At 42.7% G+C, this 14,541-nt stretch overlaps 1 protein-coding gene across 4 annotated transcripts in view; it reads right to left on the reverse strand.

Moving 5' to 3' along the window:
- LOC105488299 (DIS3 like exosome 3'-5' exoribonuclease) overlaps window positions 1-14,541 on the reverse strand; it is a 42,018-nt gene that overhangs the window by 2,156 nt on the left and 25,321 nt on the right. For 3 of the 4 annotated variants that reach the window (XM_011752212.2, XM_071101168.1, XM_071101169.1), the window contains 6 exons: window positions 12,389-12,550; window positions 9,559-9,806; window positions 8,904-8,996; window positions 6,101-6,634; window positions 2,773-2,927; window positions 2,498-2,676 (listed from right to left, as the gene is read on the reverse strand). In XM_011752212.2, coding sequence (XP_011750514.2) covers window positions 2,498-2,676; window positions 2,773-2,927; window positions 6,101-6,634; window positions 8,904-8,996; window positions 9,559-9,806; window positions 12,389-12,550 — 1,371 coding nt within the window. The remainder of the gene's footprint in view (window positions 1-2,497; window positions 2,677-2,772; window positions 2,928-6,100; window positions 6,635-8,903; window positions 8,997-9,558; window positions 9,807-12,388; window positions 12,551-14,541) is intronic. The other variant, XM_071101167.1, reaches the window with a different exon arrangement.

The following is a 14,541-nucleotide window of genomic DNA, read 5'->3' on the forward strand; positions in this document are numbered from 1 at the left end:
TTTCTTTTTTTTTTTTTTGAGACAGAGTCTCGCTCAGTTGCCCAGGCTGGAGTGCAGTGACGCGATCTTGGCTCACTGTAAGCTCCACCTCCTGGGTTCACACCATTCGCCTGCCTCAGCCTCCCGAGTAGCTGGGACTACAGGCGCCCGCCACCACGCCCGGATAATTTTTTGTGTGTGTTTTTAGTAGAGATGGGGTTTCACCGTGTTAGCCAGGATGGTCTCGATCTCCTGACCTCATGATCCACCCACCTTGGCCTCCCAAAGTGCTGGGATTACAGGTGTGTGCCACCCCGCCCGGCCAGCCTTTCTTTTCAAACCTGTCCTACGAAAACCCTATTGGTGGAAGTCTAAATTAGCACTACTGATAAGGAAGACAATTTAGTAATATGTATCAAAGTTTCTTTTTGTTTTTTGAAGATGGAGTCTCACTCTGTCGCCTAGGCTGGAGTGCAATAGTGTGATCTTGGCTCCCTGCAACCTCCACTCCCGGGTTCATGTGATTCTCCTGTGTCAGCCGCCCGATTAGCTGGGATTACAGGCGCGCACCACCATGCCTGGCTAATTTTTGTATTTTTGTATTTTTTTTTTTTGAGAAGGAGTCTCGCACTGTCGCCCAGGCTGGAGTGCAGTGGCGTGATCTCGGCTCACTGCAAGCTCCGCCTCCCGGGTTCACGCCATTCTCCTGCCTCAGCCTCCCGAGTAGCTGGGACTACAGGCGCCTATCACCTCGCCCGGCTAATTTTTTGTATTTTTAGTAGAGACGGGGTTTCACCATTTTAGCCAAGATGGTCTCGACCTCCTGACCTTGTGATCCGCCCATCTCAGCCTCCCAAAGTACTGGGATTACACGCGTGAGCCACCGCGCCCAGCCTAATTTTTGTATTTTTAGTAGTAACGGGGTTTCACCATGTTGGCCAGACTGGTCTCGAACTCCTGAACTCAGTGATCCACCGGCCTTGACCTCGAAAAGTGCTGGGATTACAGTCATGAGCCACTGCACCCGGCCTATCAAAATTTCATTTATGCGTGCACACCTTTCGGCTCAGCAATTCCATTTCTAGGAATTTTTCCAGACAATCATCTGAAATGTCTGTATAAGTGTATCCATGAGGATGGTTGTAAATTTGATTGCTTAGAACAGTGCTGCCCAACAGAACTTTCTGCAATGATAGAAATGCTCTCTATCTGTGTTGCCTAATATGTAGCCACTAACCACAAGTGGCCACTGAGCATGTGCAATGTGGTCAGTGTGACTGAGGAACCAAATTTCAACTTCTAATTTTAATTAAATTTAGGTAGCCCACATGGCTAGTGCTACAACATTGCACAGCAGACAGCTATACCATTGGATATAGAAAATTAAAGATTTAGTTTCCAATTTCCTGCATTACCCAGTGGTCTAGTTCTATGCTGTGCAATCTTGTAGCAACTAGTAATATGAAATAGAATAGAAAGCAGCTCCAAAACAATGATGTAACATGCTGTGCTATCTATAACAGTTGGGTTACATGAAAAAAGCAGATTTCAAACAGCAGGCATGGTATGATTTTTTTTTTTTTTTTTTGAGACAGAGTCTCGCTCTGTCGCCCAGGCTGGAGTGGTGTGATGTTGGCTCACTGCAAGCTCCGCCTCTCGGGTTCACGCCATTCTCCTGCCTCAGCCTCCTGAGTAGCTGGGACTATAAGCGCCCGCCACCACGCCCGGCTAATTTTTTGTATTTGTAGTAGAGATGGGGTTTCACGTGTTAGCCAGGATGGTCTCGATCTCCTGACTTTGAGATCTGCCCGCCTCAGCCTCCCAAAGTGCTGGGATTATAGGCGCAAGCCACCGCGCCTGGCTGATAGTTTTATAAATAAAAATGTTAGCAGTGTCTAGAATCATTAATTATTAGCTCTGAGTGGTAAGATAACAGGTGAGGTGTTTGTCTTCATATCTTTTTTTTTTTTTTTTTTGAGACACAGTCTCAATTCTGTCATCCAGGCTGGAGTGGAGTGGTGCGATCTCGGCTCACTGCAATCTCCACCTCCTGGGTTCAAGCGATTCTCCTGCCTTAGCCTTCCAAGCAACTGGGACTACAGGCACATGCCACCACACCCGGCTAATTTTTGTATTTTTTGTAGAGACGGGGTTTCACCATAATGGTCAGGCTGGTCTCAAACTCCTGACCTCAAGTGATCGGCCTGTTTTGGCCTCCCAAAGTGCTGGGATTACAGGCATGAGCCACCGCGCCTGACCTCTGTCATCATATCTTTATGTGTTGCTTGAATCTTTACATTTCCGCCTTTTGGAAAAAAAAAAATCTAATAATCTACTGTCAAATCTCCCAAATCCACAAGTTACCTGAGAACATCTACAAACGTTCTGAAAGCACTGGTTAAAATAATTCTAGAATTTAATTTGCTAGAACGTATGATACTTCACTGTACTACACAATAGAGCTGACATTTTCTTAGCAAGAGATGATAGGTAAGAGAATTTTGAAATTCTCTCTTACTCGGTTTCTGTTGTTGATATGTCTGCATAATTCCTCAAGATCTTTGTTGCTGAACAAATTTCCCTTAATTTCCATTTTCTTATCTTTTGAAATGGCTGCCATTAACAAGCGGTGTACTACAATATCTGAATATCTTCTTATTGGAGAAGTAAAGTGGGTATATTTATCTAATGCAAGACCTTCAAAAAGAAAGCAAAAGATCAAAATGAACAAAAGATCTTTAAAAATAACTAGCACAAAGTTATAGCGACACATAGGAACATGGTATGATTCACCGTAATGATGGAACTCCTCCTCCGCGCAGGATCCCGTGGAGAAATACAGAGCATTGGACATAGCCTGCGTGGCCATGGAGCGCAGCAGCCTGTTCACAATGGGATCGTGGGGGTCATTCGCATTATCCAGAGAATCAGCCAGTGTTTTATTGGACCTGACAAAGAACAGAAAAATCGTTAGCTAGTCCCAGACAGTAATTTACAAGACAACACTTTGAGAGGAACCCTTCACTCATCCGTCTGAATACCTTCATCTGCCAGTAAATTTATTTTGGACACATTTCAGAAGCACCTCTTTTCAAATACAGAAATCTAGTTTGCTTTGCAGTTTAAACAAAGCAAGAGTGTCAGAATTTAAATACATTTCTTAAGTAGAAATGAATCACGTACTGATTGTAACATGAGACTAAGTTAGTGCTTGGCCATAATGGGTGGTCAAATACTCGTTGAATTGAATTCTTTACATCCTTAACCTTAAACATTCTATGTAGGTAAAATAATGGACTTGGTGTACAAGTAAAAGAAACCTAAATTAGTTTTTCTTTTTTAAAGAGGTAGTAAGCATTCTATTTATTCTGAAAATAATTTTTTTGTAGAAACAGGGTCTCACTTTGTTGCCCAGGCTAGTCTTGAACTCCTGGCCTTCAGTGATACTCCTGCCTCAGTCTCCCAAAGTGCTGGGGTTACAGGTGTGAACCACTGCATACAGCCTCAAAATAATAATTTTAAAGCCCCAGGAAATACAGAGGTATATTAAAAATAAAACTAATAATACAACATATAATTCAGTCCTATATTGTGGCTGGCTAAGGGAAAAGGGGGAAAGGAGAAATAGAGCATGATAATAAACAGAGAGGCAAGGTGTTAAGTGGTCACTATGTGAGCTTTCAAGTTTAACAGACTTGGTGGGTTCAAATCCTGGCTCTGTCCTGACTGACTGTTAAATTACAGGCAAATTACTTAATCTCTTCAGACTTAATTGACTTATCTGTAAACATGAATGATGCTGCCATCACCTCAGCATTAAGAATTAACCACGAGGATGTCTGAAAGCCCTTGTCCCATGTGCCTGGCATGCAGACAGCTCACACAGTGACAAACTAACAAACAAACATACTAGCACCGGAAGGCAGAAGCAAAAAAAAAACAAACCCTCTTTAAAAAAAAAAAAAAAAAGAGGCTGGGCGTGGTGGCTTACGCCTGTAATCCTAGCACTTGGGAGGCTGAGGAGGGAGATCACAAGGTCAGGAGTTGCCAGTATGGTGAAACCCTGTCTCTAACAAAAATACAAAAAAATCAGCCAGGTGTGGTGGCGGGCGCCTGTAGTCCCAGTTACTTGGGAGGCTGAGGCAGGAGAATCCCTTGAACCCGGGAGGTGGGGGTTGCAGTGAGATTGTGCCATGGCACTCCAGCCTGGCAACACAGCGAGACTCCGTCCCAAAGAAAAAAAAAAAATGGAGTCTCACCATGTTGTCCAAGTTAAAAAACAATCAATTTTGATAAACAAATAAAAGATATTTTAATTAGTACCTGTTACTTGACAATAAAATATTTTAAAAAACAATATATATATGTGTATATATATATATATTTTTTTTTGAGACAGAGTCTCAGTCTGTCACCCAGGCTGGAGTATAGTGGAACAGTCTTGGCTCACCGCAACCTCCGCCTCCCAGGTTCAAGCGATTCTCGCGCCTCAGCCTCCGAGTACCTGGGATTACAAGAGTGCACTACCACGCCTGGCTCATTGTTGTATTTTTAGTAGGGACAGAGTTTCACCATGTTGGCAAGGCTGGTTTCGAACTCCTGACCCCAGTGATGTGCCTGCCTCAGCCTCCAAAGTGCTAGGATTACAGGTGGTGAGCCACTGTACCCAGCCTATACTTAGTTTTTATTTATATATTTTTTTTGAGAGAGTCTTGCTCTATCACCCAGGCTGGAGTGCAGTGGTGCAATCTCGGGTCACTGCAACCTCTGCCTCTTGGGTTCACGCCATTCTCCTGTCTCAGCCTCCCGAGTAGCTGGGACTACACGCGCCCGCCACCTTGCCCGGATAATTTTTTGTATTTGTAGTAGAGATGGGGTTTCACTGTGTTAGCCAGGATGGTCTCAATCTCCTGACCTCGTGATCCATCCACCTCAGCCTCCCAAAGTGCTGGGATTACAGGCATGAGCCACCGTGCCCGGCCTGCCTATACTTAGTTTTTAATGAAAGAAGTATTTTATTCTAGAGATAGGGAGTAAAAATGTCTCATTCAGTGGAGGGTGGTATAAATTCACTGTTGATGTAGTATCTTACAATATTGTCACAAAGATGCTGCATTTTGAAATTATTGAAATAAATAGGATTAATTCTTCATCACTTAAGGGGTAGATGAAATTAAATCAAGGGTAACTAACAGGTTCCCTACTTCTGTATTGCAAATTATGGCAGGCCAGCCGCACACGGTGGCTCATACCTATAATCCCAGCACTTTGGGAGACTGAGTGGGTGAATCACGAGCTCAGGAGTTTGAGACCAGCCTGACCAACATGGTGTAACCCTGTCTCTACCAAAAATACAAACATTTGCCGATCGTGGTGGCACGCGCTTGTAATCCCATATACTCGGGAGGCTGAGTCAAGAGAATCGCTTGAACCCAGGAGGCGGAAGTTGCAGTGAGCCAAGATCGTGCCACTGCACTCCAGCCTAGGTGACACAGCGAGACTCTATCTCAAAAACAAACAAACAAACAAAAAAACACCAATCAACCAACCAACCAAACAAACAAAAAAAACCCAAATTGTAGTGGATCAAAATTTATGCCTAAATGTCCATTGTGGTCGCTCACGCCTATAATCTCAGCAGTTTGGGAGGCCAAGGCAGGTGGATCACTTGAGGTCAAGAGCTTGAGACTAGCCTAGCCAACATGGCGAAACTCTGTCTCTGCTAAAAATACAAAAAAAATTAGCTGGGCGTAGTGGCGTGTGCCTGTAGTCCCAGCCACTCAGGAGCCTGAGGCAGGAGAATCATTTGAACCTGGGAGGTGGTGGTTGCAGTGAGCCGAGATCGCACCACTGCACTCAAGCCTGTGTGACAGGGCAAGACTCTATCTAAAAAAAAATGAAATAAAAAACCAAGGAACAAAATTATGACTAAATAAACATGTTTTAAGTCTCTATACATAACAATGAAGAGAGAAAAGTGTGTCTTCAAAAATGCAGAGAGCCAACAATCTGTTTTCTCTTTTTGGTCAAAGATCTGGCTGTCACATTTTAAGAACAACTATAAGATAAATAAATATGCAGCATGCCCCTCCATTGCTCTGCCCCCTCAAAAGAGGAATACCGTGTATCTATGAAGAAGCCTTTGGCTTTAGCACATTCCCGGAGTTCTGAAAAGAACTCCTGGTGTGGAGGAGGGTGCTGGCGCAGCAAGGCCTGATGAGGGAAGCTCTCCCAGATCTTCTTGGCGACCCAGTGGTTGGCCAGGATCATGCATTCAGCCACTGTCTCATGGACTTCCAGGGGCTGCTTGGGGATGAGGTCATGAATGTTTTTTTTGTCATCTAGCTGTACGCGAACCTCTACCCCTTCCAGTTCCAGGGCACCACATCCGTCTCGTTTAGCTCTGACATGGCGAGCTATGTCGGTCAGCTTTCCAATTGCCCACACTAACTCCTCCAGCTTGGCTTGTCTGCTCTTCTCATCCAAGTCTTTGAATTCTGGAATATCATCAACAACACTAAAATTTCCATCCAGTAGTTCTTGGGCTGCTTCATAGAACAGTTTGTATGCTGATCGAATAATGGTTCTGCCATACCACACTTCCTTAATTTCATAAGAGGTTTTATCCAGTTCCCACATGATGCTTACAGCATACCTACAAAAACAGTAACATTGACAATATCACTATTAAATTCATCTGGCTTTTGTTTTGTTTTGTTTTGTTTGAGACAGGGTCTTGCTCTGTCACCCAGGCTGGAGTGCAATGGCATGATTACTGCTCACTGTTGCCTCAATCTCCTGGGTTTGAGCAATTCTCCTGCCCAAAGTGCTGGGATTACAGGTGTGAACCACCATGCCCCACCTAAGTCTTCTATTTTTGAAGCAAGTAGAATTTGACCTAACTGTAACTTAAAAAAAATTACAAAGCTACAGGTTTCTGGTTTGATTTGTCAATCCAACCACCTTACAACTAAATCAAAAAATATTTTAAATTAAAACAACAGTTAGACAGGGTTTTGTTGAGCTCTGAACAGATTTGAAATGAGTTCATATGTGACATTACAAACCCTACTTTATGTCCTCCATTTTTTTTTTTTTTTTTTTTTTCTTGAGATGGAGTCTCGCTCTGTTGCCCAGGGTGGAGTGCAGTGGTGCTATCTTGGCTCACTGCAACCTACCTCTTCCAGGTTCAAGTGATTCTCCTGCCTCAGCCTCCAGAGTAGCTGGGACTACGGGCACGCACCACCACGCCTGGCTAATTTTTTCTATTTTAGTAGAGACACGGTTTCACTGTGTTGCCCAGGCTGGTCTCAAACTCCTGAGCTCTGGCAATCCACCCATCTTGGCCTCCTGAAGTGCTAGGATTACAGGCATGAGCCACCGTGCCCGGCCATGTCCTCCATTTTGATTAGAAAAGCATGACACTGATAGAGTCAAGTCTTTTTAGCTCAGTAAATTAGAGCAAAGTCTTGCAAATCCTACAGGATGACACTGAACTGTGATATCAGTCTTGATGACGGCTAAATGAGCAAAAATTGCATTTAGCAAAAAAAACTCTTTGCCACCAAGTCATTTTATTAAAAAAGTATACATTTGGAACTCAAAAAAAACCACAGGGCTAATTTTCCTAATACGTAAAGAGCTTTTACAAATTAATTAGTAATTGATCTTGAATCCAAAAGAAAAATGGGCAAAGAATATAAAGTAGTTAACAGAAAGGGATACCTAAGTGACTCTTAAACATACAAAAAATGGTTAGCTTTATTCATAATGCAAATTAAAGCCAATCTAAGATACCATTTTTCATTTATCAAATTGGCAAAGATAAAAAAATACAACATACTGTGCTGGCAAGGCTGTGGGAAAATACGCACTCTCATACATTGGCAACAGGAACATAATTGGTGGAACATTTAAAGAGGGCGATTTGATTATACTGATCTAAACACAAATGCACATACTCTTGACACAGAGATCCCATAATCAAATATGGGAATTTCTCTTTCATATATACTATATTTTTAAAAATGTGAAATGGGCTGGGCGTGGTGGCTTACATCTGTAATCCCAGCATTTTGGGAGGCCAAGGCGGGAGGATCACTTGAGCACAGGAGTTCAAGACCAGCCTCAGCAATATGTGAAACTCGGTCTCCAAAAATAAAAATAAAAATGAAAATGTGAAATGACTTATGTTCAAAGTTAACTCTGTACAGCTTTGTTTGTAAAACCAAAATACGGGAAACTATCAAAATTTCCATAGATAGTGCAACCATTATTAATACGGAATGATCTCTAAGATACCAGTAAGTTTTTTTTAAAAAGGAAGGTGCTAAACAGTATATATATAATGCAACCATTTGTGTAAAAAACAAAGATCACATATGCATATTTGTGTGTGTAATATATCTAGAAAAACTAATATGGAACTGGTAAATGAGGGAAAGTGATAGGGAGGAATCTTTCATTAAATACCTCTTGGGATATATGAGTTTGGGCCTATATGATTCTATTACCTATTCAAAGAGAAACATAAATTTTAACCTTAACAAATGAACAAACAAAAAACTCCCCAAGTTCATGATCCTCATGCCAAACAACTTCATCCGGGCAATGCATAAGCACAAAGCTACACACATTTGTTCTCAGATTTTAGCCGACTTTAAAAAGCCAGTAACAGAGGGAGATGCAGCCCCACTGCTAGCAGACAGAAGAGAGGAGGGGAAGGGTAGGGAAGGCTGGAGAAATAAAGCTGCCTAAAGATAAGTGGTGTGGGGTTGGGGTCAGGAGTGGTGTTGAGAGATCAGAGGGGAGACCCAGAGCTGGGGTGGGGCAGTGCAGAGAAGAAAAATGAGGCCAGAAGCAGGCAGCATCGGGAGCCACAGAAGGGCCAGGACAAGCTTTGAAGACAAAAGCCATAAACTCACCTATCAACGCCTCCCAGAAGGGAACACAAATCAGCACTGAGGACGGAAGGCAGCATGTCATAGCGACGATCTGCTAGATAATAAGTGGTGGCCCTGTGAATGACACACACGCGGCACCGCGACCTTCAGCAGGGAGAAGCAGAACTGCTGACTGTGTGGGCCGCAGGGAGGTAAATGGCCAAAATCTCACTACAGATTCCCCAAGGTAGTTGCTGTTTCATAAAGTGCAGCAGACTGGGTAATAAAACTATTCCCATGGTCCCATTTTTCTAAGTGATACTGCTTTGGGCTGAATAGTCTTCCACTGATAAGAGAAAGAAAGAGCAAGTGACAGTGAATCTTTGTTGCATAAGAAAAATTGGAGTGTAATGATCCAGCATTTTTATAAAATAGTATATTACTACATGAAAATTTAACCCATTTCAGTTTAGTAGGAAACAATATGTGAAAAGGTTATGTTAAAAGGAAAGGTAAATTGATCAAGGTACTGTTTTTCTAAACGAAAATGGGGAGTGGACCTCAACTTTTTTTTTTTTTCTGGAAGGGACCTTCAGAATTACACAAACATGAGATCTTTGAACACCTGAAACTAGTACAGACACAAAATACACAGTCACATATATACAACCATAGAGCTGATTTCAAATAGCATTACCTTGTTCTAGCTTCAATATCAATATAAGAATTTGGTGCCACAAAGTGTGTTACATCTGCGATGTGGACCCCAAGTTCCAGGTTGCCATTATTTAAGGTTCTGATTGAGAGTGTGTCATCCACATCTTCACAACCTTTGGGGTCAATGCTGAATACGAGATGGCTTTTCCTCAAGTCTTTACGTTTTTGTTCCTCTTCACGACTCACTTTCCAGGGATTTTCTGGTGTGTTTACCGGCATCTCACACATCTGTATGAGAGGTCAAATATTCAGCAATTCATGCACCACACATTTCTGTAAAAATCCACTCACTGATATTCTCAATGCGACCACAGAGAAATTCATTCATTCTCAATTACCTTCTGCATCAACCTATGTCGGCTTCCTTCGATCAATAATTGTTTATTAGGTGCCTCAGATATCCGGGGTACTGTGCTGGGCTCTGGAAAGTCAGGAGTCAACAAGAAAGACAAAGTCCCATACCCCTGAGGACCCTTACATTTGGACAGAAAATGTCCCACAACTTCTACCAGTCTCTTTAGTTACAGGGGCTTGGAACAAGAGTACAACATGTAGCCCATTTTCAAATGATCCATTCGTTTAAATGTAGTCAAGCTTTAAATTTAAGACTTGAAAAAATAATCAACATGTTCCAAATATTAAAAGCTTACCCCTTAAAGATAATTTTATACAAGACCTACCTAGGGCATTTTCTCTCCATTATTATCTGTTTAAGCCATCAATTTGCAGTTAAGTAGGCTAAAAGGGAAGAGAAAATTCTAGTCCTATGACGTATAGCTCACACTTTATTTTATTGTAACATTTTCACTAAGAGCTGCCAAACAAGTCAACAAATAATTTCCAGAAACTAATGTTAAATATAAAAATTTAATGATGTAAAATATTCTACAGTAGTTTACTATGATAGCTCCTATTCTGTGAAAAACTATAATGAAAATAAGAACACCCAGACACTCCTTATGGCAATGCAAATGGGTCCAAATTTTCTGGAGAACAATCTGCTAGTACATATAAGAAGTTATTTAAATCTTTTATACCCTTTGACTTGGTAATCTCACTTTAAGGATTACATTCCAAGAGAATGATCAAAAAGATATTAAAAAGCAGGCCAGGCGTGGTGGCTCAGGCCTGTAATCCCAGCACTTTGGGAGGTTGAGGCGGGCGGATCACGAGGTCAGGAGATCGAGACCATCCTGGTTAACACGGTGAAACCCCATCTCTACTAAAAATACAAAAAATTAGCCAGGTGTGGTGGTGTGCGCCTGTAGTCCCAGCTACTCGGGAGGCTGAGGCAGGAGAATTGCTTGAACCCGGGAGGCAGAGATTGCAGTGAGCCGAGATCTTGCCACTGCACTCCAGCCTGGGTGACAGAGCAACACTCCATCTAAAAAAAAAAAAAAAGAAATTAAAAGCAGTGTTTATAAAAATGTTCAAAGTAACTTTTTTTTTTTTTTTTTTTTTTTGACGGAGCCTCACTCTATCGCCGGAGCTGGAGCACAGTGGCGCGATCTCGGCTCACTGCAACCTCCGCCTCCGGGGTTCAAGCAATTCTCCTGCCTCAGACTCTCGAGTAGCTGGGATTACAGGTGCCCACCGCTATGCCCAGCTAATTTTTTTGTGTGTTTTTAGTAGAGACAGGTTTTCATCATGTTGGCCAGGCTGGTCTCAAACTCCTGACCTGGTGATTCACCCGCCTTGGCCTCCCAAAGTGCTGGGATTACAGGCGTGAGCCACCGCCCCCGACCTACATTTTTTTATAATACTGAAAAGTTAAACAGCTGAATGCTCAACAATTGAGAAATGCTTAAGCAAACTAGGGTATGTCAATATACCATAATTTACCATTATCATTAAAATAAGTAGGCTATGTCAATATAGAAAAATAATTTTAAGTGAAAGAAGCAGAACAGAAATCAGCGTGTGCACATGATGAATATAGTCATGCAAGAATAATACACAAGATTTATGAGGGTTTTAAAAGATCATGAAGGGATGGAAATAGCTGATGTTTTACGTTTATGGGATTTTTGTTTTCTGTAAAGGTTCACAAAAACTGTTTCATAATGAGCATAATTTTTGACCCATGGGTGGGAGATGTATGGATCCCAGGAATCCACCCCCCGCAGCTTTATGCAGCCTCTGGTTGAATGATTTGGACAGAGAGTGTGGAGCTCAGTTGGGTCTGTAACTAGGTGTCCTTGTAGTTGCTGGGGACGGATCTATACTGACTATAAGACACTGACATATCATTTTTAAGCCCAGTTGGAAAATATAAAAATTTGAGAGCTGGCCGGGCGCGGTGGCTCAAGCCTGTAATCCCAGCACTTTGGGAGGCCGAGGCGGGCGGATCACAAGGTCAGGAGATCGAGACCACGGTGAAACCCCGTCTCTACTAAAAATACAAAAAATTAGCCGGGCGCGGTGGCGGGCGCCTGTAGTCCTAGCTACTCAGGAGGCTGAGGCAGGAGAATGGCGGGAACCCGGGAGGCGGAGCTTGCAGTGAGCCGAGATGGCGCCACTGCACTCCAGCCTGGGCAACAGCGTGAGACTCCGTCTCAAAAAAAAAAAAAAAAAAAAAAAAAAAAAAAAAAAAATTGAGAGCTATGAGGCTATAGAAAACTAATTCTACACTTAAAGCTGACTTCAGTTTGGTCCAAATATAGAATAAAGAGGAGTGAGATTTTTCCATTATCTGTAGCTTAACACAGTGGGTTGTTACATAACACAGCGACTTTTCTTTCTTAATGATGAAACAACAACAAAAGAAAAAAGAAAATGTCACTAGACCAAAGGTTTCTGGAAAACCCGACCTGAGCTTCTGAGAAAGGGATGACTGAAATACTGTTTTCCACCAGGATGGTTGCAATTTCGCCTTCCAGATCTCCAATTCTTCCTAAAACACGCACAAAATGTCCATTTGGATACACAGATGTTGACTCCCAAGAATCGATGCGCACGACCACCCTGAAGTCCTGCACAAAAGGAAAAAATAAAACACAGCTGAGCACCAGGAGTTAAGGGGGTCAATTAGAGGCATCAAACAAGAGGCAAACAGCACTGGGTTCCAAAGAGAGTGGGCAGTTGCAAATAGTGGTGTACAGTACGTTTTTTTTTTTTGTTTTTCATTCTTTCTATTACTAAATTGCCAGAGGGTATGAAATGCTTGACCCAGTGCTTTGAAGGGAGGTATTACCTCTCTACGTCAATGAAGAGGGCTGGAAATTTTAGTCTGCTAAAGAGAGCCTGCATAAGGCTTCAAGATGTAATACATTCTAGTTAACACTTGCAACACAAGGGGAAAACTCAATTATGCATGGTCCAAATTAAGTTTTAAAACAATAATCTTAATGTTTTGTGTGTGGGAGGTAGCTCCTAATTTCTTTGAAGTCTATTTTTCTTTCTTTCTTTTTTTTTTTTTGTGAGATGGAGTCTTGCTCTGTCACCCAGGCTGGAATGCAGTGGCGCTATCTTGGCTTACTGCAGCCTATGCCTCCCGGGTTCAAGTGATCCTCCTGCTTCAGCCTCTCACATAGCTGGGATTACAAGCGTGTACCACCATGCCCAACTAATTTTTGTATTTCTTTTTCTTTTTCTTTTTTTTTTTTTGTAGTAGAAATGGGGTTTCACCATGTTGGCCAGGCTGGTCCTTTTTTTTTTTTTTTTTCCGAGATGGAGTCTCGCTCTGTCGCCCAGGCTGAAGCACAGTGGCACAATCTCGGCTCACTGCAAGCTCCGCCTCCCAGGTTCACGCCATTCTCCTGCCTCAGCCTCCTGAGTAGCTGGGACTATAGGCGCCTGCCACCATGCCCAGCTAATTTTTCGTATTTTTAGTAGAGACGGGGTTTCACTGAGTTAGCGAGCATGGTCTCAATCTCCTGACCTCGTGATCTGCCCGCCTTGGCCTCCCAAAGTGCTGGGATTATAGGCGCGAGCCACCGCGCCCGGCCCAGGCTGGTCTTGAACTCCTGGCCTCAAGTGATCCACCTGCCTCAGCCTCCCAAAGTGCTAGAATTACAGGCATGAGCCACTGCGCCTGGCCTGTTTGAAGACCTCTTAAGATGGTCTTTGGCGGAGAAGAAGGTGTCAGTGTAAACTGAATCCCCACTACCCAAAAATTCCAGCAAACCATGGGAATGGAAAACATATTAGGTGCAACTGGCCTGGAGAGCCTGCATAAAGCTTCAAGATGTAAAAAGTACAATGGCCAGGTTACTGGCCGGGGACATCCTGCTTTAGTGTCTCATTTACAAACTGAAAAATATCAGGGGGAATTAAATTGGGCAATGCCCATACTCTTTGACACAAGTAAAGGTTAATTTCTAACCTTCTTGTTTATGTAGTCTTTCCAGTGCTATATTCCTTTATGGATAATCAATTCTGTGAAGTACCACTACATCATCCCTACAGGGCAGAGTGATCGTATTTCTATATTGCTTGCTGGAGGAAAGCTTGTTAGTGTTGGCAAAGTGTATCTATTGAAAGTTTCTGTCTTGGACAGCTGGATAATGTACGTTCTCTCTGGTTGTCCTACACAGCTCTTTCTAGGACAATTTCTCTCTGGCCTGAATTTATTAACCACAGACTATTTAATGGATGGTTCTCATATATTTAGAATTTTTAAAAAACAGAATCTTGGGGCTGGGCACAGTGGCTCATGCCTGTGATTCCAGCACTTTGGGGGGCCAAGGCAGGAGGATTGCTTGAGGTCAGTAGTTCAAGACCAGCCTGTGCAACAAAGTGAGACCCCATCTCTACAAAAAACAAATTAAAAAACATAAAAACACGGCCGGGCATGGAAGCTCACACCTATAATTCCAGCACTTTGGGAGGCAGAGGTGGCGGATCATGAGGTCAGGAGTTCAAAACTGGCCTGGCCAACATAGTGAAACCCTATCTCTACTAAAAATACAAAAATTAGTTGGGCGCGGTGGTGGGAGCCTGTAATCCCAGCTACTTGGGAGGC

This window comes from Macaca nemestrina, chromosome 7 (genome assembly GCF_043159975.1).
Source record: "Macaca nemestrina isolate mMacNem1 chromosome 7, mMacNem.hap1, whole genome shotgun sequence".
Taxonomy (NCBI): domain Eukaryota; kingdom Metazoa; phylum Chordata; class Mammalia; order Primates; family Cercopithecidae; genus Macaca; species Macaca nemestrina.